Source organism: Marmota marmota, unplaced genomic scaffold (genome assembly GCF_001458135.2).
Source record: "Marmota marmota marmota unplaced genomic scaffold, marMar, whole genome shotgun sequence".
Taxonomy (NCBI): Eukaryota; Metazoa; Chordata; class Mammalia; order Rodentia; family Sciuridae; genus Marmota; species Marmota marmota.
In genome coordinates this window covers 4,906,968-4,930,438 of record NW_026000136.1, presented here as the reverse complement: position 1 = coordinate 4,930,438, position 23,471 = coordinate 4,906,968, and the positions used below count along the sequence as shown (strand labels likewise).

The 23,471-nt window shown below is 37.5% G+C and overlaps 1 protein-coding gene across 4 annotated transcripts in view; it reads left to right on the top strand.

Moving 5' to 3' along the window:
• Window positions 1-23,471, top strand: part of Rnf216 (ring finger protein 216) — a 137,631-nt gene that overhangs the window by 28,610 nt on the left and 85,550 nt on the right. For 2 of the 4 annotated variants that reach the window (XR_007341314.1, XM_015502025.2), the window contains exons 3-9: window positions 1,012-1,145; window positions 5,778-6,617; window positions 7,580-7,656; window positions 10,249-10,351; window positions 11,225-11,389; window positions 19,617-19,731; window positions 21,785-21,924. Coding sequence is in view for 3 of the 4 variants with exons in the window: in XM_015502025.2 (XP_015357511.1) it covers window positions 1,012-1,145; window positions 5,778-6,617; window positions 7,580-7,656; window positions 10,249-10,351; window positions 11,225-11,389; window positions 19,617-19,731; window positions 21,785-21,924 (1,574 nt within the window). In the remaining variant the exon portion in view is untranslated. Of the gene's footprint in view, window positions 1-1,011; window positions 1,146-5,777; window positions 6,618-7,579; window positions 7,657-10,248; window positions 10,365-11,224; window positions 11,390-19,616; window positions 19,732-21,784; window positions 21,925-23,471 lie in introns of those variants that run through there. The other 2 variants (XM_015502026.2, XM_048785302.1) reach the window with 2 other exon arrangements.

Here is a 23,471-nt window from a genome sequence, read left to right as displayed (position 1 = left end):
AATTGTAACAATGATGCCTCTTTTCTTCTTTTTTAATATTTTATATATTTTTTAGTTTTAGATGGACACAGTGTCTATTTTTTATTTTTATGTGGTGCTAAGGATCGAACCTAGTGCCTCATGCATGGTAGGCAAGTGCTTTACCACTGAGCCACAACCCCCCACCCCCACCCTGCCGCTGATGCCTCTTTTCATGTTGCTGCTGCTATTGCTGCTTCAGTCTTTCTTTTTGGATACTGAACACATTTTCTCTTCATTGCCCATTTTAACCTTTACCATTCCCATGGAACCAGACACGAAAAAATACAGCTATTTTTATGCAGTAATTCACATAAAACATGATCAGCCTTCAGACAGGTAAAAGGAAGTAGCAATCTTGCGCAGAATTAATACATCTAGATGGTTAGTTTAACTATAGTTCTGTTTAAAAGGAAACTAGCAAAGTTAAATTGCTTATTGTTAGAAGTGATAAATGGGCGCTTAACTAAAACATTGAAATGTTGACTTGAATAATCTTATAATTACTACATTGTATAATGTGTCTGTTTATGGCTATAATAAACAAATTTTAATATTTTAAGTATTAAGTGAAAATTTTACTTGTTTTGAGTGACAACTTTTTTAAACTTAGCAGTTTCAAATAAAAGTCTTTATTCCCGAGAGGAATAGAGATGGATAGGAAGCCATGATTTCACTCTAAAGAGATTGGCAGTTAAGAGTTTTAGCCACAGATTTCCCCAGCCTAATTTAAGATAATTAAATGTTGATAATCTTGAGTATAATAATTGTCAGTTTTTCTCTAGCAATCCCAAAATACATTATTGAAAAAAAATCAACAGGGAATTTGGCTCTTACTGCTTGGGTGCATGTGCTGCTTTGAGGAGGTAAGTTAACATACTAGTAGCCATGAACTTGGCTTGAAGCTTAACCCTCTTCAGGCAAAAGTAGAATTAAAGGACTGAATATGATTGTGCCAGCCTCCCAGCAACAGTGTTCTGTGTTTTCCTGTAGATTGGATCAATCTCAGAGATGGGCCCATCACCATATCTGACTCCTCTGATGAGGAAGGGATTCCAATGCTGGTCACCCCAGCTCCTCAGCAACATGAGGAAGAAGACCTGGATGATGATGTCATCCTGACAGAGGTGAGTTTTTTAAAACTTACCATGATATGAGGCATTATTGCAAATTAGTGGTCTGAATTCTTATGCCATTCTGTGGGTCTTGTAGAATAATTGAGAGCCACCTCTTTGCACTTTCTTAGATTTCCGAGAACAGCCCCCTTTCCAAACTCTACTTATGTCCCCTTACTTTTGAAAGCTATATGTTTGGGTCTGTTTCTGTAGTTAACTTCTCCACCCTTGCTCCCTCTGAATGTTCATGCACTAGTCTGCACTGTTTTGTGATTATACATTATGTAAGGTTTTTCTGTCACACAGAGCTTTTCTCCCCTTATTACCATAGTTTCAGAGTCATTCTGGATATTCTTGTGCTTATGTTTTTACGATCAGGTTTTCTAGTTTTAAAATATAGATAAATAGGCAAATAGACAAATAGATAATCAGTCTGTCTAAATGAAAAAGTTTTGTCTTCCATATAGTGTAGCCATCTTTTATATTCTTCCAGCAGAGCATTTTGAGTTTTTCTTAATACAGATCTCATACACTCTTTATTATTTATTCCTGGTCATTTTCTCCTTTTTGTTGCTTTTATGAATGACATCTTCCATTATGCCTTTTTGAACTTTTTAAAATTTTTAAATTCTTTGCTTTTTATATTAATTTCATACCTTTATTGTCCATAGTCAGTTGACTTAATGTGAATCTGCATCTCATCTATTTGCAAATAATGATACTTAAAAGAGTTTCTGGTTTTTCCATTTTTATACTTCTTTCTTTTCTAATGTATTGTAATACTTTCTCAAATTTTTTAAGTAGTAGTGGTGATAGGATTAGCCATGGATATGAATGCCTTTTAATATTTTTAATATTTCCTCCTTGAGTATGACAGTGCCTTTTTGCTTTAGATACTATTTAAAAAAAATTATGTCAAGGAAATAGTCATTTACTTCCACTTTATTTCAAGTATTTCCTATAAATGAATGTAAAATTCTGTCAAATTGAATTTCAGTATATTTGAAGGGTATCGTGTGATTTTCTTTTTTGATCTGTTGATATAGTAAATTATTCTGTCACTGAAGAAACGTCACTTAGTTATGGTATTGAAACATGATGGTAATATACTAGATGAATTCCATTTGCTAATATTTTATTTGGGGTTTTCTCATCTTATAAGTGAGATTGAGCCATAGGTTTGAGTATATGTACCTTTGTACTCTTTTACAACTTTTTCTGGGGGGGAGGGGGTAGTGCATGGTGGTGATCAAACCCAAGGCCTCACATATGAGAGAAAAAGCTCTACCACTGAGCTACATTTTTTTAAAATATTTTTTTAAGACAGAGTCTCGCAAAATTACCAGGCTGGCTTTGAGCTTGGCTGCTTTCCTGCTTTAGTGTTCTGAGTAGCTAGGATTACAGGTGTGCCATTATAATGCCTTAACTTTTTTTTAATAAACATGATCCTACTTGTGAAAAGAATGTTGTTTAAACTTGTTTGTGGTTTAAAGTGTATTTAATAGAATTAAACACTTTCCCTTTCTATTTAATATATTTGTTTTTCCTCCTTTTGTTTTCTCACCATTATTTTTCCTTCCTTTTTTCTTCCTTCTTTATCAAAGAAACAGCTTTGAGATTTACCTTACAGTGCTGCTGTTTGTTTTCTTAATTTCTACTTTTGTTTTCAGTAATTTTTCTTCTGCTTAAGCTTATTTAATATTCTTTTTAGTGTTCATTTTATGGTCCTTTTACTAGTTTTCGTGGGTAATTCATTCTTTTTTTTAATTTTATTGTTCTGGTTACTTATTACCATGTAACTTATCACCTCAAAACAATGATTTATATCAATTACAGTCATTTTATTAGCTCACATAACTTTTGTGGAACAGGAATATGAAAAGAGGTCAACTGGATAATTCTGGCTGGGGGCTCTTGTTTGGCTGTGTGTCAGATGGTTGCTGGAGCTGGAGTAGGCAGGGACTGGGGCAGATGAACACGGGCAGGCATCACTGTCTGTTAGGGCTAGCCCATGTGATCTCTCTTTTTAACAACTTCATTGAGATATAACTTATATACAAGACCATTCATTTAAATTGTGTAATTCAGTGGTTTTAGCATATGAATGTTCAGAGTTGTGTAACCCTCACATGATCAATTTTAGAACATATATATCACACTAAAAAGACATTCTCTTACTGTTAGCAGTAACTGTTTTCTCCCAAATTGTGCCCACAACTCCCCAATCTGTGCAAACCTATGCAGTTTGCTTTCTATCTCTATAATTTGCCTATCATGGAAATTGCATATAAATGGAATCATACAATACATAGTCTTTTATGAGTGGCTCTTTATGCAGCATATTTTTAAACTATCCATGTTACAGTATATATCATACTTAATTCCTTTTTTAAAAGCAGCCTTTATTGAGGTACATTTCATATACTATGCAATTTCTCTATTTTAATCATGTGATTCAATAGCTTTTAGTATAAGCACATAGTTTTGCATCTATCACCATAGGCACTCTTAGAACATTTTCATTACCCCATGAAAAAATCCTATACCTCCCAATCCCTTGTTCTGTCCTATCATAATCAACCATTAATGTACCTTCTGTGTTCATTGCCTATTTTATTATTATGTGGTCCTTTGTGGCCATCTTCTTTAACTAACTAAGTATGTTTTCAAGGGTTAGCTGTGATGTAGCATGAATTAGTTATTTTATTTGTTGATGAACAATATTCCATTTCTTTGCTTTACTTCCTTTTGTTTATCTTCTCATTGTCTGATTGACAGTTTTGGCTATTATGAGTATGAATCATGTTGCTATGAACATGCACATTACAAGTTTGTATGTGGACATATTTTTCATTTCTGTTGGCATATACCAAGAATTGCTGGATCATATGGTAACTATATTTAACCCCTACCAGATTTGTGGCCAGTGATGTTAAGCAGCATCCTTTGACTTAGTTTTAGATTTACTGGCCATTTTTGTGTCTTTGTATTTTCAGAGAAATATCTGTGAAGACCTTTTGTATTTTATTTATTTTAATATTTTTTAGTTGTTGATGGACCTTTATTTTATTTATTTGTATGTGGTGCTGAGAATCGAACCCAGTGTATCACGCATGCTAGGCAAGTATGCTACCGCTGAGCCATAACCCTAGCCCTATTTTTTTAATCAGGAATTGAACACAGTGGCACTCGACCACTGAGCCACATCTTTAACCCTATTTTGTGTTTTATTTAGAGACAGGGTCTCACTGAGTTGCTTAGTACCTCACTTCGGCTAAGGGTAGCTTTGAACCCTTGATCCTCCTGCCTCACCCTCCCCAGTCATTGGGATTACAGGTGTGTGCCACCGTACCCAGCCCATGCCTACTTATTTTTGATAGTAAGTCATTGTATATGAATATTTTGAAATTCTAGATTACATTTTCTTTCTCCACAGAGGACCTACACTTATTTCTTGAAGAAGATTAAGGGTATAGGAAATCTCACATTGAGGGAGATTTTTGTTTGTGTATTTTTGCTTTTTAACTTTATTTTTTTCATGTAGTGCTGAGGATCAAACCCAGTGCCTCAAACATATTAGGCAAGTACTTTACCACTGAGCCACAACCCCAACCCCCACTGAGGGACTTTTAAAACTATCCACACTAGGATTCATTTTCTGGGAGGTCTAATGTATTTCTAGTATACCCTTACTTCAGTGGTATAATCCTCAAGAACTTACCATATAGCTTGAGATTTACCAAGACCTTTTTTAGGGGGGAGGGGGGGTTTCCTGTATTCTGATTTTTATGCCCTTAGCTCCTCAGTAAGTGTATCAAAGTTTCTGTTCATCTATTGATAATTCATCCAAGTCTGGGATTGACAGATGCATGTTTTGGGAACAAGTACCCCAAATGTAGGGGCCCATTTTGCTGGATTTCCTCTTCCTGGATCATGATTCCCCTATCTCTCTGAAGTCTTCAGGCAGCTGTTTTTGTTTTGCTTTGATTTGTTTCAATATTCTGACAAGGTTTTCTACTTTTACTCAGTAGAAGGGTTAAACCTGGTAATGCATCTGCAATTACGGGAGCCAGAAATCTCCTCTTAGATCTTTATTCAAGCTTTTTGAGTCACTGTGCTCTCAGTACCTCTTGATTATATAGTTAAGTACTTGGATTTTTTCTTGTAGTTCTGTTTAAAGAATCTTTGAAGTTGGTGGGAGGATCCTATTTACTTTAATAAATAGTGCCAAAATTGCTCTCCTAAATACTAGTAGTCATTGATAGTATGAGAGTTTTTGTATATCCACATTAGTGCTTTATACTATCTAAAAGTCTAATTGAGAAATTTTTTCTTGTTTTAATTTTTGTTCTCCTGATTACTAATGAAATTTATATTCTTTTCATGTTAATTGAACAACTTTGGTGTCTCTGCTGTGTTGGCATTCTTTCATTAAACTGATGCTTCACATCTATAAATGGCTACTTTCATTTTTACAAACTGTAAAGTGTTATACTACAGTGTTAAGAATAATACTGGGGGGAAGACATTTTTGGTTTCCCTTTCTTTCCTGTACTTTTACAGAAACTCAGTATAAGCACATATTGAGGCATAGACATAGAAAATAAATTGAATTATTATTATTAAAATTTCATTTTTTCTTAGACAAATAAACCTCAGACATCACGACCCAATCTCATCAAACCAGCTGCCCAGTGGCAAGATCTGAAAAGATTGGGAGAAGAAAGACCTAAAAAGTCTAGAGCAGCCTTTGAATCAGATAAGCGCAGCTACTTTTCAATGTGTAACTACTCATTGTTTGATTCTGGGACACAGGATGATTCTGAGGATGACTACGGTGAATTTCTGGATCTTGGGCCTCCTGGTGTCTCTGAATTCACTAAGCAAACTCACCAAACAAAAAGAGAGCCCAAACCTGGACCAAGTCATAACCAAGGAGCAAATGACATCAACCCTAAATCTGAACCAAAAATTATTATCTTGGGAAAAAGCGGCCTTCTTTTCCCAGAAAATGATCCTTTGGAAGCTCAGAACCAGTCATCTGAAGACTCAGAGACAGAGCTTTTATCAAATCTTGGAGAATCATCTGCTTTAGTAGATGATCAGGCCATTGAAGAAGACTGTTGGATAGACCATCCTTACTTCCAGTCTCTAAACCAACAGCCCCATGAGAGAACAAATCAGGTTGTTCCCCAGGAGCGGCAGCCTGAAGCAGAACTGGGCCCCTTGTTATTTCAACATGAACTCCCAGGGCCAGCTTTTCCAAGACCAGAAGGCCAGCAGGATGGGATTCCAGGCTCTGCTTCTCCTCAGCCTGCCCATCCTCTAGGAGAGCTTGAAGACCAACAGTTAGCGACTGATGATGAAGAGCCAGGGCCAGCCTTTCCCCTGCCAGGATCTCAGGAGGCCAAATTGGAAAACCTCTGGGGGCAAAATACTGCTGAGGTAGATCAAGACCTTGTTGCACTGTTAGTGAAAGAAACAGTAAGTTGTTGTTGTTGTTATTATTATTATTATTATTATAAAAATGTAGGCATTAAATATTGCTGAGTTTTCTTTCATTCAAAAAAAGAAAAATGTGGACTTTATTTTCATAAGAAGTACATATGTCTCAATGTATAGAAAAAATAAACTGAAGAAATGAAAATGGAATCAGAATTCCTTAATCTATACTTAATCTTCAGGAAGCCTTCTAGGGTGGTAGCTACATACCATGGTGTTGCAATACTGCAAATCCCTGTTTTTCAAAGGCCTCAAGTTCACTCTAGATTCAAACCTTTACAGCAAATTTATTGAATTTCCTAGACCCATGCTGTCCAGTATGACAGCATGTACCCTCAGTTATATGTAAACTCCCAGATGTTTATGTTTACATGTCTTACAATTAAATAAAATTATAAATTAGGTTCCAGTAGCTGGGTCACATTTTAGTGTTAGTAGTCATGTGGGGCTCACAGCAAACAAAGTATGTTTTCATCATTGCGGTAGTTCTGTTGGACAGAACCACTATGAAGAGTAATGTAGGCCTTTTATGTCTAGAGTCAGCTGCTTTTTGCCTTCGATGAAGTCCCCATCCCTCCTTCTTCACCCAGGGTTTTTCCATCTGGCTTACTATGTGTGAGCCTCTTGAGGGCAGGCATGGGATTTTAATCTCATTTGTCTTTGGGCTCCTTTTGCCTGGGTAGTGGTACTCAGTATGTTTTATATAATGAATGGGTGTGCAAAATGAGACCATGGGCCAAATGTAGGACTCCTCTAGACTTCATCTTCTGTGTATTCTGATGAACCTGGGAACCCAGTGCTTAATTTTAAGCCACATACAGAACTGCTTTACAGCCCCTTTTTTAAAAAGTCCTTAGTCATTCATTTTTACACTTATTACCATTGGGTTTTAATTGCCATTTATTTCTAGTGAATGAAATATAGTATTCTTATTTCCTTCACAGGAAGCAAGATTTCCAGATGTAGCAAATGGGTATATTGAAGAAATAATTCACTTGAAGAATTATTATGATTTGAATGTGTAAGTATACCACCCTGCTGCTTTTTTTGGTGGTGGTAAATAGTACATAACATTAAATTATCATTTTAACCATTTTTAAGTGTACAGTTCAGTACATTAAGTAGATAATCATTATGCAGCAGTCACTACCAGCTATCTGCAGAACTCTTTTTTTATCTTTCCAAATTAAAACCTTGCACCTATTAAACAGTGATTCCATGTCCTCTTCTTTCCCAATCCTTAGTATCTACCATTCTTTCTGTCTTAAGGAATTTAACTACTTTAGACCTGTCATGTAAGTGGAATCATACAGTATTTGTCCTTTTCCAACAGGCTCATTTCATTTAGCACTGTATCTTTTAATGATGGTAATTCTAACATTAGTCATATACAGACTGTTCTCTGGTTCTTGGAGAATCCATGATTATGTAATTATGATACCTGATTGTTCCTGAGCATTCAGTGCTGGTGCTTTGATCATGATGTTTAAAGTTGTTTTCTTCCCTACAATAGTAACAGAAAATGTTTTGCAACCAATCTGCCTATAAATGCACGGGAAAAGTGTCCTGAAGAAAATAAAATGAAAAATAAGTCTATTTATTCTTTTGCTCTTTGTCTTCCTTCTAGTGTACCAAAGGGAAAGAGTTGCATATTTATTTTTTATTGGTTTACTTTGGTGTGGGGGATTGAACCCAAAGGCTCTTTAACCCTTAGCTATTTCCCTAGCCCTCTTTTTTTTTTGAGACAGAGTGTCACTAAGTTGCTTGGGTTATGCTGAGTTGCTGAGGCTAACCTTAAAATTGTGATTCTCCTACCACAGCCTCCCGAGTTAGTGGGGTTACAGCTATACACCACCACACTAGGTTATAAATTTATAAAGAAACGTTGAATATTGAAGGTTAATCAAATTTTCAAAGAATTAATGTAGTTTTTTTTTTTTAAAACAAAAGAAGTAGTAGTATACTTAAACCCCTGTCCTCAAAAGCCAAGTAAGTCTTCTGTGGTTCTCAGCCAAGGGTACAAGTGGGTCTGTTCACCTCAGCTCCTTTTTTATTTGTACAACGACAGGTCGATGCCAGTAGTGGCCTTGCATAATTCTACCTTTGTGTCTGTCCAGAGGCAGCAAGTTGCCAAGTTTTAAACCAGGATTGGATTAAGATTTCTTAATCTATTTATCTTCTTAATTAATAGTAGGCCCTGCTTGTGTGTTTTTTTTTAATATCACTGATACCCCCACACACACATCATTTTTTACCATTAAAAATTGGTGAATACCCATATATTTACCACTTATATTATTATCTTGTATTCTGCTGTAAAGGTGATTTTTTTCGTTTTACTTCTTTCTATTTTTTTTCTAAATAACTATGAATTTAAGGAGTTGTAGGTCATGGTTTAGAAACAATTACAGTCATTTTCTTAATACTGAAATTGTTTCATTTTTAACCAAGGGAGTTTCTTAAGATGCAGCTATATCTTTTTGGTGTGAACTCATTAGACTCTGAGCACTTCCTTAGTTCCTCAGATAATATCATAGTGCCCTAGACTTGCCTTGAACTTCTTCTGCCTCAAACCTGAAATCTGTCAGTCTCTTAGAAACCCTAAATTTGGGGCTGGGGATGTGGCTCAAGTGGTAGCGCGCTCGCCTGGCATGCGTGTGGCCTGGGTTCGATCCTCAGTACCACATACAAACAAAGATGTTGTGTCCGTCAAAAACTGAAAAATAAATATTAAAAATTAAAAAAAAAAGAAACCCTAAATTTTTAGAATGAGGATTGAGATTTATAAACTAAGATCTCAGAATTGCTATCATTCTGTGTAATCCTTTCACTTGGGTACGAAAAGGAGCTAGAGGTAAGTGCTTATTCTCTCTCATTTTCCTGCTAGACCTATCTATCTTAGAGGACCCACAATTGACATTGGACGAGAGAAGTGAGAACAGGGCTATTGGGAAGGAATTAGGGGTTGAGCACCCAGATGAAGATGGGTTACCCTACACATCATCAGGATTGAGGAAAAAGAAGGATAGAGAAGAGGGGAAGCCACAGTTGCCCTACAAGCAAAGATGCTTTCTTGCTTCTAAACCTCACCCTGGCTGTGGGTTCATACCTAGTACAGTCTGATCATCCTGCTAATGGATGAAGAGCTTGGATAGTTAACTTTTTCATACTTTCCGTGATGAAGAATAGCTACTTTAGGCCCGAAGCTATAGCTCAGTGGCAGAAAGCTTGCCTAGCACGTGTGAGGCACTGGGTTCGATCCTTAGCACCACATAAAAATAAAAAAGTAATATCTACTTTTCTTCTAAATGCCCCAATTTGACACTGTTTAACCATTAGTAATTTCAGTGACTTCCTTGCATTGACACCCAACTAATGGGTAAGTTTCAGAGAAGTTTGCATTTATCAGGATGTTCATTGTTTTGTAAACTAGCAAGCAAAAAAGAAATTCATTGTGATTATTTTTGTTTATTATTTGTTTAGTTTTTCTGGCTGCAAACATCTTGATTATTTGATGGGCCAGTTGTCCTTTATTTTCAAATACTACATTTCAATCAGTGGGCATAGTGTGGGGCTAGAAGCAGTACGAAAGTAACATCATGTGTTTTTGCAGACTTTGTAATTTTCTTCTGGAAAATCCAGATTATCCAAAGAGAGAAGATAGAATCATTATCAACCCCAGCAGCAGTCTGCTCGCCAGCCAGGATGATACAAAGGCAAGTGTCCTATGTGAGTTTTGCCATTTCTACTTGAAAATGCTGTGCCTTTTTCTTTATTCTTATGGAAAGGAAGATTTTTGTGTGGACATATTTTTAAAGACTGAACTATTTTCCCTAAGATAGGATCTCACATTGTACCAGTACTTTGGAATCCCTCACCCTGAGCCATTTTGAATTCCTCTAATTATTCCTTTAATCTTTCCTTTTCCACAAAGAGTTAAGCAAATCCTTCCTATCTTTAATCCTACAGAGGAAATTCCTTAACGTGGAATAAGAATTGGCCAGGATTGTTTGTATTGTTATAGTAGTATTATTTTAAGCATTTTATTATGAACATTTTCAGACACACTGAAAAGCTAAAATATTTTATATTAATAACCTGTATTCCCAACAGTGTTGCTACAAAAAAGTTAACATTTTATTAATCATTGTCTTTGTTATCTAAGCCAGCTTTCAGTATTTTGAATCATGGAGGAAGCTATAGTTCAAACCAATGCATTAAGCTCTAGTGCTTGGTCGTCTGTTCCCCACAGTTTCATTTGACTTTTTTCCATGTTCTGAAGTAGGAAAAAATTTTTTTGATTTTTTTTTTTTTTCCCTTCCCTCTAAACATTTTATGGGAGGAAGATGGCTGAAAGATTGGGTTCAAATCTCTAGCTGCATCTTACTCTAACTAGTATCTGGACTAGTTTAAGATCTCTGATCCACCATTTCTTCATCTCTGTTATGGAGCTGATAAACCCCCTCATAGAGTAATTATGAGAAAAATGAGATTATTCTTTTCTGTAACAGGTAATTCTTAAAATGATTTCTCTTTCATTAGGAAATGCACTATCTGGCCTCTAATTTTGTGCTTCTCTCTCGTTTCAGTTGCCTAAAATAGACTTTTTTGACTATTCCAAATTGACTCCTCTTGACCAGCGCTGCTTCATCCAAGCTGCAGACCTCCTGATGGCCGATTTCAAAATGCTCAGCAGTCAGGACATTAAGTGGGCCCTGCATGAGCTCAAAGGACACTATGCAATCACTCGAAAGGTACTCTACTTGATCTTCCTGTTGGTGTCATAACTTTTTGGCTACATTTCTTGTGATAAAGAAATGAAGAACTACAAGACAAATAAAACTCACCATCTCCTGGAAAAAAAAAAAAAAAGAACTCAGCTTGGCAGAAATTGAGATGGTTTATGATGCAGAGAGCTAAGGAGCGTGTCAGGGTACAGATAAATAGGCAAAGGTATTTATTAAACAGAAAGAATTATTAGAGTAAAAGCAGGTAGGTTTCAGTTTGACCATGAAGACTAGAGGTTGATATACTTTATTATGGATTGCAGGATGAAATATGAAGGGCATGCTGACCCCGCTACTGCCTCATTTGCTTTGACTTGGGACAGGTCACACAATCATCCTCCAGGTGGCTCAGTGGTGTCAGGAACACAGTGGTGTCCAATGACTGGTTTGCCTCAGGAGACAGTAGGCAGCTCCTAAAAATTCCCAGTACTTTCCCTGAGAATTCCAAAGGAAATACCATGTGAAGACCTGTGCTCCAGGACTTAGGTTCTGGTGTCTGGTAGGTAGCACAGACACTCATTTAAATGAGAAGCATATTGCACAGTGCCCATTCCATTGCATTGATCATTTGGGACAGGATGAGCACCAATAACATCCCTAGTTTACTCCTTTTGTTCCCCTTGCTATAATTAAATCCTGTTCTGCCGGAGTGCTTGTAATTCCCTGAAAACGTGGGCTTCCCAGGAGCCAAACATGGAGTTATTTTAACGGTTAAGATATCCACAGGGTGCTGGGCTCCATAGTGCACACATGTAAGCCCAGCTAGGGCGAGACAGGAGGATCACAAGTTCCAGGCAAGCCTGGACAACTTAGTGAGACCCTGCCTCAAAATTTAAAAAATAAACAAAAAAGGTTGAGTACTGCTAGATTAAAACCTGGTGCTGGGGGATGGAGGTGGGATAGGAGAGATGACAGTTTAGGACATCTTGCTATATTAGAATGATGCATGAGAGTTCTTCACTGAAGACAGTGACTGCTCTGTGGGAAGGAGAATAGAAGGTAGACCCAAAGACATTCTTATATTATACTAATAGTACTGCTTCTCTTTGCCACTCCCAAATGTGATCACTCAGGAATTTATGTTCACTGTAGAGACCAGGTCACATTTCCCTGGGCTTGTTTTTAATTCTTTATTATAAACATCATAGACTTACATGTGTACTTTTACATAAGTAAAGATTGTGGGCTGGGGCTGTGACTCAGTGGTAGTGCACTCATCTGGAGTGTATGAAGCACTGTTTTTGATCCTCAGCACCACATATAAATAAATAAATAAACTTATTGTGCCCATCTACAACTAAAAAAAAAATTTTAAATAAATAAATAAAAGTTTAATGAGGAGCCCCCATTTACCTATCACTTGTCTTTGGTAATCCTCAATTCACTCTCAGTTTTGTTTCATCTCTACCCCTAGCTATTTTCCTCCTCAAGATAATTTTGAAGCAAATTTCAAATTGCAAACATCTTTTTTTTTTTCCACAAGTATTTCAGTGTTCAAAAAGGTAAAGATTCTTTTTAAAAACAAAATCAAAATACCATTATCACACCTTCAAAATGAAATCATCAGTATCCAGTCAGGGTTCACATTTCCCTGAATATGATAGAAGCCAATTCACAGCTTGTTGATCACATCAGGTTTCAAGTAAAATCTGTTTATAGGGCCAGGGCTGTAGCTCAGTGGTAGAGCACTTGCCTAGCACATGTGAGGCACTGGGTTCAATCCTCAGCACCACGTAAAAAAAAAAAAACAAGTGAAAGCATGCTATCCATCTACAACTACCAAAAAAAAGTGTTTAAAAAATCTATTTATAGCCATTCATTAGCATTAATATGTTGCTTAATTTTCTTATAATCTATTCTCACACCTTCCCACTCTATTTTTTCTTGTAACTTTTTCTCTTTTCTTTTTTTTTTTTTTTTTTTTGGTACTGGGGATTGAACTCAGGGACACTTGACCACTGAGCCATATCCCCAGCCCTATGCCCTATTTTGTATTTTATATAGAGACAGGGTCTCCCTGAGTTGCTTATTAGCACTTCGCTTTTGCTGAGGCTGGCATTGAACTCGTGATCCTCCTGCCTCAGCCTCCTGAGCCACCACACCTGGCTCTTGTAGCTTTTTTATTAGAAAAAATAGGTTGTTTATCCTAGAGGTTTTAACAATTCTAATTTTGCTGACTACACCCCATGTTGTTACTAACTAGTTCCATTGTCCCCTGCATTTCATATAAATAGCTAAATTATCTAGAACCTTGATCAAACAACTTTTGTTTTGTAGATTTTTGTTTGTTTTGCTTTATTTACCTCGTATTTTAATTCCCATTCTGCTCCTTGTTAGTCTGTGATTTGAGCAAGTGTCTAAAACTTGCTGAGCTTCAGTTTTCTTATAGTGTGAAGTGGATCTCTTACTTGGCTATTAGAAGAATTAGATGAAACAACTGGTGGGGAGGGTGGGGGCCTAAACTGCAGCATTATTTTCATTTCAGTACCGCGCGCTAACCACTGCACAACTGGAGCCACTGCAGCATTATTTTCAGAGCCAGTCCTTGAGATGATGTTACAAGAGCTTTCGGATGACTTATACCCTCCTTGGGTTTGTAGCACTGGATTCAAACCATAGAGAACTGTCACCCAAAGAGTGCCTGACCTGTTCTGCTTCTAGTCTAGGGTGGGGAAGCTCAGCATGCAGGAGATGCTGCTCCCTGTGTGTGTGCAATTTTATATCAGCTCACCTCTTTTTATGGAAGTCTTCTGTAGATAGGAACCTTGGGAACCCCAGAGTAGCTATAACGTTTCTATGCCTTTACATTTTTTTTCTTTTGTAAAGCTCTCTAGGGACAAAAATGCTATCTCAGTGCCAAGTGTTTTTAATGAATAACTTCTAGCGAGGGAACTGGTAAAACCTTAAAATTCATAGCAGCAAATACATCATAAAATGAATATTTATCAATTCATTTCCCTTGTTGAAGTGTCAAATATTGCTAAAATGCTTATTTATAATTTGGGGGGTGGAGGGTAGTGCAGGGGATTGAGCCCCTAGGGCTTTGGCTTTATGCTTCTAGGCAAGCATTCTGTCAACTGAGCTGTATTTCCAGCCCCTTGTTTATAATTTTTTAAATGGCAGGCTGAAGGCCTCTTCTTCAACCTTTTCCTCTGCTCTCCAGAGGCAGCTTCTCTACTTTATCTATTTTTTATCTTTGTTCTGAAATTTACCCCCATGTTTTTTAACATATTTGTGCTTGAACTGATGAGCTTTGAAAATTATTTATAGCTTTCTCTTGTGATAGATAAGGATCCTAGCTCTTACTTATATACCCACCTACTCATCTTTTTGATAGACATGTTTTTTGTCAAATCTATTTTCAAAGTTTCATATTTTTCTTTATTATGATTATGGGAATGTTCACTGCTGGGCAAGTATCATAATGTTTCCTTTGTTGAATTTCCTATTTACCCTGGTGTTAAGATTAACTGTCCCCCATATTTTCATTTGCTTTGGTTTTCTGTTGTATTGTTTTGGTTAGCTAAGTCTCCAGACACAACAGCTCAAACACAGTTCTGCATATTGTCTCAGCTGTCAGTTTAGCCCTCTGTTCATTATCCCAGTGTTCCTCCCTGCTCCAGGCTTTTCTGTCTATTCTCTGTACTTTGTGCACAACCATCATCCTGAGACTTAACTTCACCTTCATTCTCAGGAAATCCCGTCACTTTTCTCCTTTCTCCTGCATTCTAGATCCCACAACTGTCTGTCTTCATTTGCATACTCAACACTTAACCGAGAGCCCCACTGTGTTGAAAATACTTCCCCTCTAATTTTTTCTAGATAATTTTGCCACAGATGTGAATACCTCTTTTGTTCAGTTTGTTGATTGCCTACCTCAGTCCATGCACCAGAAATATCATAAGAACAGTACATAGCCCCTTCCCTTCTAGGGCTTAATACTATTGAGCCATCTTGGGGTTTTATATTGTTGTTTGTTTTCCATGCTGGCAATTGAACCCGGGCTTGCACACGGTAGGCAAACACTCTACCACTGAACTACATCCCTCGCCCTAGGCCATCTTTTTTAACCCACTCTTAACTTTTGTACTCTGAGGTAGTTGTTTTCAGCATCTCTACCCCTTGGACTTCTGTTTTTCATGTGGCTTTAATGTTTATCTTGGTCTCTGCACATCCCCAGCTCCGGACCCAGCTTCTTTACAAAGATAGAGTCTCTGTTTACCCTGCAGCCTTAATGGCATCCCATACCCATTGTAGTGTTTCCTGGTCATTTGTTATAGAAGCTTCAGCCATTGTAACTGATGTCCTAAAAATCTTATTAGACTATATCCTTAACTCTCGGCATTAGTATTTGAGTGGCTGCTTGTGGCTGCTTGATTTATGAATGTGAACAAACTGGGAGGATGCAGTCTAGAACTAGACAGCCAAAGTAATACTGTTCTTGAACACCTCTTATTTCTAGGATTCTTACTTGATGGTAGATACCAGGCAAACCCTGAAAATACTGGCATCAGTAGACTATGATGTAGGAGCTAGGAGTGTAGCGCAGTGGGAGAAAGCACATGCCTGGCATGCACAAGGCCCTGAGTGGGATCCCACTACCATACACAAAAAAGTAGCACATAGAGTAGCTTCCATTCTGGTTAGGGATATTAGGTTGAGAGCACTAGGAAAGAAGATGTCATATGAACAGAGTCTTTGGAAAAATGTTTTCAACTGAGCAATGATATGTACAAATGCTTAGAGCCCAGAAAAAGTGGCCCGTGTGCCTTGGGGTTGCATAGATAAGCATTTCTCAAAAAGAATTCTCATCTTATAATCTGATTCTGTCTGATCTATTTAATTAGACTTTGAATCAATAGTAATAGAAGTGATGATTACTAAGATAACCATTAAGGTAAGGATTTGGAGACTCCTTTAATTTATATACCACATTATTATAGATAGAAGTACTAGTTGATGTTGTTATTATGTGGCTTTTCCTCTGACATTTAGAAATAGTATCTAAATAGGATAATGATCCCTTTAGGTTTCCTGTGTGGATCCTCAACCTGTGGCTTGGTTACAAAACAAGCATACCACCATTCAGGAGCTCTGAGTTCATATTCCAGTCTCATAGCATGCTGAAAATGGCACATACACTTTAGTTACTTCATTTGTGAAATGCGGATTGTGATTCTTGTCCAACTTTCTTTCCTGGACTTCTGCAAACACTCTAGTTAAAGCATGGGGCATCCTTTAGATAAGACTTGGTAAACATTAGTAGTCTTGCAGTTGACTGCAAAAATGTGACTTTAAGATCAGTGAGAATCTAAAGGCCTGGATGTTCCAGAAGAAAGGACTAGAAAGCAAGGTTCCTTAGCCACAGAAAGCTTCATTTGGAGAGGCAGAAAGGTAATTAATACCATGGATATTGCTATTGGCTAACTTTGATGAGCTGTCATTGAATGTATGAGGACAAGGTGCTGGCGTTAAGGAGAGGTACTGTAGTTCCAGTACTGCTTGAGTGTCATTCTAGCTTTGGCTGCATTTTGGTTTTTTGTGTGTTTTGCTTTGTTTTGGTACTAGGGATTGATCTTGGGCACTCAACCACTGAGCCACATCTCCAGCCCTATTTTGTATTTTATTTAGAGATGGGGTCTCACTGAGTTCTTAACACCTTGTTTTGCTGACGTTGGCTATAAATTCGCAATCTCCCTGCCTCAGCCCCTGAGCAGCTGGGATTATAGGTGTGTGCCACTGTACCTGGCTTGGCTAGGATTTGACATGGGCAAGTCCTTTTGCTCTAAGCCTTGATTTCCTCTCCTATAAAGGAGTTATTGCCTGCCTCAGAGGACTTCTGTGAGAACTAAGATAGTAGAAAGGCCATAAGGGCACGTATGGGAGTAGATTAAAGTAAAAGGTGATCCATCCTTCTTCTATAGCTAAGGTGCTTGTTTTCTTTTATTACTTTACCACATGGATACATATGTAGCTGTTTCTCCAAGATGAACAGATTCAGAATATATTCATTAGCCACCTGCCTATAGCCACCTATCTGTAACTCATATATATCCCTTATAACTCTGCATTTATCCCCTGATAGGTGCTCCATGCAATCTGTACGAGTTGTTAAGGATGCACCATGAGCTATCATAACATTCCTTGTCTTTCAGAGGTGTACACTGTGGTGGAGGAGATGAAGTGAATCTGAGAAGCAAACAAATAACTAATTACAACCATGACAAATACTTTGAAAGAAAAGGGGGTGACAGAGGACCCATAGAGGATCTCCCTGAATATGACATAGTAGTCACAGACCAGGGCTGGAGTAGCTGGTGGTAGAGTGCTTGTCTGGCAGGTGTGAGGCACTGGGTTCGAACCTCAGCACCACATAAATAGATAAATAAAATAAATGTATTGTCCATCTAAACTAAAAATATTTTTTAAAAAAAATAGTCACAGGACTAAGTAGCAGTTAGGTGAAATTGGGGGAGGGCATGGTAAATAGTAGTGTCATTTATTCAAGGGAAGGACATGGTAAAAAAAATATGGTTCACACCAGGTGCAGTGGCACATACCTGTAAGACAGGAGGATCACAAGTTCAAGGCTGGCCTCAGCAACTTAGGCACAGACCTAAAATAAAAAGAGCTGGGATGTGGCTCAATGGTAAAGTACCCCTGGGTTCCATCCCCAGTACCAAAAAACAAAGAACTTGTTTTCAGGGAAAGAATCGTGAATTCAGCCTGGGAAACATTGAATGGCTGGCATGGTGAGTATACCCCATGAGACAGCCAAGGAAAAAAAAAACAAAAAAATTCTTTGGGTGATTTAATTGACCAAAAAGGTTGGAAATTTGGGCTGGATGCAGAAAGTTGAGGGTTATCAACATGTGGAAAACAAGTTCATCAGACTAGATGAGGTACCTAGAGAGACTAACCTAGGTAGCCAGGCATGGTGGTGCACACCTGTAATTTCAGCTGCTTAGGAGGCTGAGCAGGAAGATCACAAGTTTCAGAACAGTCTCAGCAACTTAGTAAGACCCTATCTCAAAATAAATTTTAAAAAATTGGAAAGGACTAGAGATGCAGCTCAGTTGTAAAGAGCCCCTGCGTTTAATCCCCAGAACCAGGGGCAAAGAGAGAGAACTAAGACTATAACATGAAGAGAGGAGTCCAGAAAAGGAGCAGACAAAGAGGAAGGAGGAAGTAAGAGAGTGGAACAGTTAACATGATTAAATACTGTTAGCAGATAAAGGGAGAGGACTCAAATGTAGGTGGTAGACTTAGCCCCTTATGGATTTGTTTGAAGTATGGGGATGGAACCCTGGGGTACTCTACTGCTGAGCTACATTCAACCCCTTTTAGTTTTGAGGACAAGTTTCACTAAGTTGCCTAGATTCAACTTGATACCACGAACTTGGATACTCCCGTATCAGACTTTGGAGTAGCTGGGATTTCGGGTATGTGCCATCATACTTGACATTAGCTTCTTGTTAGTAAGCACAGATAGCAGGTGAAAAGTCAGGTTAGGTGCCATGTTGCAGGGGTTTAGAAAGGGCATGCTCACAACAGGAGGGAAAATGGTGAAACAGTGTCTAGACTGCTCTTCAGAGAAGTTTGGCTATAAAGGGGCAGAAGAGAGAAGGGCCACCAGCTGAAAGATAAATGAGATCAAAAGGGGAAGGAATTTCTTTTTTTTAAAATGGCAAAGACTTGAACTCATTAAGAGTTGATTAGGAAGATTTAAGAAATCAAAAAGAGGAGAAATTTGAAGGTATGGAAGAAAAGAGATAAGAATGGTTTTAAGAATTTTGAACTCCAGCATGCAGTACAAAAGGAAAGTTGTAGATGCAAAGAAAAAAGAGCATGAGAAGAGAGTGCTAAACAGAAACAGCACTTGAGAGAGCCAACAAAGTACAGCTCGCAGCTGGGTGTCACATGATTCAACCTGTACTCATGCAGAAACAACTTATATTTTCTTAATGCTGTCCCTTAATCTTTCAGTAAGCATTTTTATTCTGCCTCTAGCATTTTATGAAAAAAGAAAATGAATATAATGACATGCTACTTATTTATTTCACCCCTACTTACCACTGTTGAGCAGAGCAGGGGAGGTAGCTCACTGAGTGAAGTGAGATTTGGGTATGGCCTGTGTTTTGCTTGTTCTTGTTTTCCATTTACAGTGGTAACCTTACCCTTTCTCAATTTTTAGGCCTTTTCTGATGCCATTAAAAAGTGGCAGGAGCTTTCACCAGAAACCAGTGGGAAAAGGAAAAAAAGAAAAGAAATGAATCAATATTCTTACATAGATTTCAAATTTGAACAAGGTAATGGCAAGCTGAATGTTATAGCTGATAGCATGTGAAGCTGCAGTGCCAAGCCTTCCCTTTCGGTGTGGTCACTAAAGGAGGTGGTGTTATCTGCTGCTTACAGAGTGTCGTGCTGGGCTAAGGAGTGACTCATAAGGACTATTTAGACATCACTTCATAATTTATAGAAAGTTGCTACAGTGTTGTCTTCCTTATTCCTGCTTAGGTTACATTATGACACAAATTTTGAGCAGGGTTAAAGAATTCACATGTGGGCAAGTGGGGACACTGCTAAGCTTGAAAAAAAAAAAAAAGAACTGTCTGGAAGGTTTAGTATTCTTCAATAGTGGCCACCTTGACTAATGATTGCTCACTGCAGAGGTGGTCCACTTACTCACCTCAGTGTGGGTCTAATAGCCACATGCTTCTCAAATTCTGTTACTCTTATTGATGAAATAACTGCTGAAAGCCCTTTCTGAGACATTATTTTAGTTCTGATCCCTCCCAAAAGGTTGCCTGATTAATTTTAAAACATTTCATCTGAGTTGTTTGTGTTCGACAAAAGAGTTTACGACAGCTTTTTCCATAGATTATGTCACAAATAGGAATATTTTCATCAGGTATGGTAGTACACACTTGTAATCCCAGTGACTTGGGAGGCTGACACAGGAGGATCACAAGTTCGAAGCCAGCCTCAGCAACTTAGGCCTTTGACCCTGTCTCCAAATAAAAAAATAAAAAGAGCTGCAGATGTAAGTCAGAGGCAAAGCATCTCTGGGTTCAGTCCCTAATTAAAAAAAAAAAAAAAAAAGACTATTTTCTCCTTTTCTTTTTTTCACCTATTTGTTTTTCTGTTACATGTACACTTACTTAAAAAATTTATTTTCAAGTATGACTAAATGGAGATACCACAAGTTAAATCATTTTGAAAGTATTTGAATTTCTGGACTAATTCCTCAGGGTCTAGATTTTTATCCCCCACAGTATGATTCCTGAGGTCCCTCTGAAAGTGTGCAGCAGTGCCCTCTAACATGACATTCTCACTAGTCTCTGAGAGATTGAGAAAGTGGGAACAATATGTAGGTTGTTTTTCACTTGGCTTACTTAATATACAGTTGTAATTAGGTATCTCTCTTACATACCTCCTCCCCATTATTTGTTTCTGATTTTCAGTGGTGGAGAAAAGAAAGTCTACTTTGTAAGATGGTCTACCCTTTGTTGGTCAGGTCAACTCTGTCCTTTACAAATTTCAAAGAAAACTTGAACAGACTAGTTAAATGTCTGATATATGTTATTTTTATATCTTTTGTTCCAGATATTATTTATTGTGAATCTATGTAGTGCTATTTCTGTGAAGAGTTTTCAAAATTGAAAGTGTAAGGAAATTAAAAATTTCAGAACTGAGAGTTTGGCTCAGTGGTAGAGCACTTGTCTACCATGCACATGTGCAAGGTCCTGGATTCATCCTTAGGACCAGAAGAAAAAGAAAAGGGAGAGAGGAGGGGAATTTGTACCTACTAGAATGGCTAAAATTAAAAACTGATGATAATGAGGTATTGCCAGAGATGTAGAACAATTGGCATTCAATTGAATAATTTTCTAAACCTTAAAACTAAGCCTAATCCCCCCCAAACAAAGAGAAAAACAGAAATGTAAAGAGAAGCTATCCTGTGATTCAGCAACTCTACACCTCCATGTAAACCCAACTGAACTACAAACAACATTCATCAACATCTACAAGCAGCTGTATTCATAATAAACTATAAACCAATGCCCTAATTAGTAGAATAGGTAATAAACTATATATGCATACAGTGTAATACTGATGGAGTAGGAGAGGCTTTACAATTGGAGCATACAGTGGAGTGTGGGGAGGCTGAAAGATTCATGGTAGACAAGGAACAGAAAGGAATGCAATCGACTTCAGTGCTAGAATGTGTTCTAGGATCAGTTTTGAAATGTACTGCCAAGAGGGTCAGTGGAGGACTAAACCAGAGAAGACTGGAAGTTGCTGGCCTGAATTCCTACAGACAATTGACTACATAATTATGCATTCTTAAATATCTTCTAGGTGACATAAAAATAGAAAAGAGGATGTTCTTTCTGGAAAATAAGCGGCGACATTGTAGGTCCTATGATCGGCGTGCCCTCCTTCCAGCTGTCCAACAAGAGCAAGAGTTCTATGAGCAGAAAATCAAAGAGATGGCAGAGGTAGGAAGATGTGCTCTGGTCTTGGGATGTGGGTTTGGTTTGCTTGCTCTTGGGGCTTGATACAAACCCAGGGTTAGGCAAGTGCTCTATCACTGAGCTATCCCCTCAACCCAGGATTTCCCCTTTGTTTAGAGTAATTATTTATATGACAACATTTTTTTTTAAACAGCTAGGTTTTTTGTAATTATACTGGCCCAAGTTTCATAAATCAAATTAAAGTTAAGAGAACCTTAATTGGAGTTTAGTATCATGTGTATTTTACCTACGGCAGCCTTTAAAGAGTAACGATAGGATCTATTTAGTTTAGCTCCTTAATTTTTGTAAATATATCATCAAATGTGCAAGTCAACCAGAATATACGTATATTGGTTGTTTAATAAACATTTTCTGGGGGCTGGGATTGTGGCTCAGTAATAGAGCGCTTACCTAGCACGTGCAAGGCTCTTGGTTCAATCCTCAGCACTACATAAAAATAAATAAATAAAACAAAGATATTGGGCTGGGGATGTGGCTCAAGCGGTAGCGTGTTCGCCTGGCATGTGTGCGGCCCGGGTTCGATCCTCAGCACCACATACCAATAAAGATGTTGTGTTTGCCGAGAACTAAAAAAAAATAAATAAATATATAAAAAAAAAAAAAAAAAAACAAAGATATTGTGTCCAACTACAACTAAAAAAATATTTAAAAAATAAAATGAACATCTTCTGAATCAGTGGCTCTCGTGTGGTCCCACATTCGTGGGTTCCCCAAGATTTTTTAAGGGATCTGTGGAGTCACATCTCTTACAATGATGCACAGATGTCATTTGCTTTCTTTTACCATGTTGAATTTTCATCAGTAGAACTAAAGCCCTGATATCTTAGCATGAATCAAGGCAGTAGCACAAAACTGTACCAATAATTATTGTCTTTATCACCCTGTACTCACATTTTCTAAAATTTTAGTTTCAATTGAAAGTGTCTTTGATAAAGCAGTAAAAGGTATTTATTTTATCAAATTTTCACTCCTGAAGATTTCAATATTCTGTGTGAGAAAATGAGAAGTGTACATATAGTGCCTCTGCTGCTCTCGGGGATGGATGCTTGTCTTGACAGGAGGCATTGTATTGATTTACAAGTAATAGCATTAGCCTTTGGTTTTTTTTGTTTTCTTTGCAGAATATCATTTTTACTTGAAAAAAATGATTGATGGAAAAATTATAATTAATCAAAATTGGGTATTTAGCAGAAATTTTCTTAAAAATGAAAAAAGTGATGATTATTTGTGACCAGTGATAAAATTCTAGATCCCAGACATTAGAACTTTCTCAAAGTTGTTTTCTTCATCTTTTCATCACAGAATTCCTGTGATTGTTAATATCACCAACGATCGCATTAGAAATGCATTTTTAGAAAGAACTGGCAGATTGATGGATGTAGCTTAGTTAATTATAGTCATTGTTGTTCTTGATGTCTAGATTGTTAGATTGTTCCATCTCTGGCCAAGGGCAGCTCCTTCAGCTTAGTCCCTCTGTGCTGACCATGGTAGGCTCTTAACACTTAACTTGC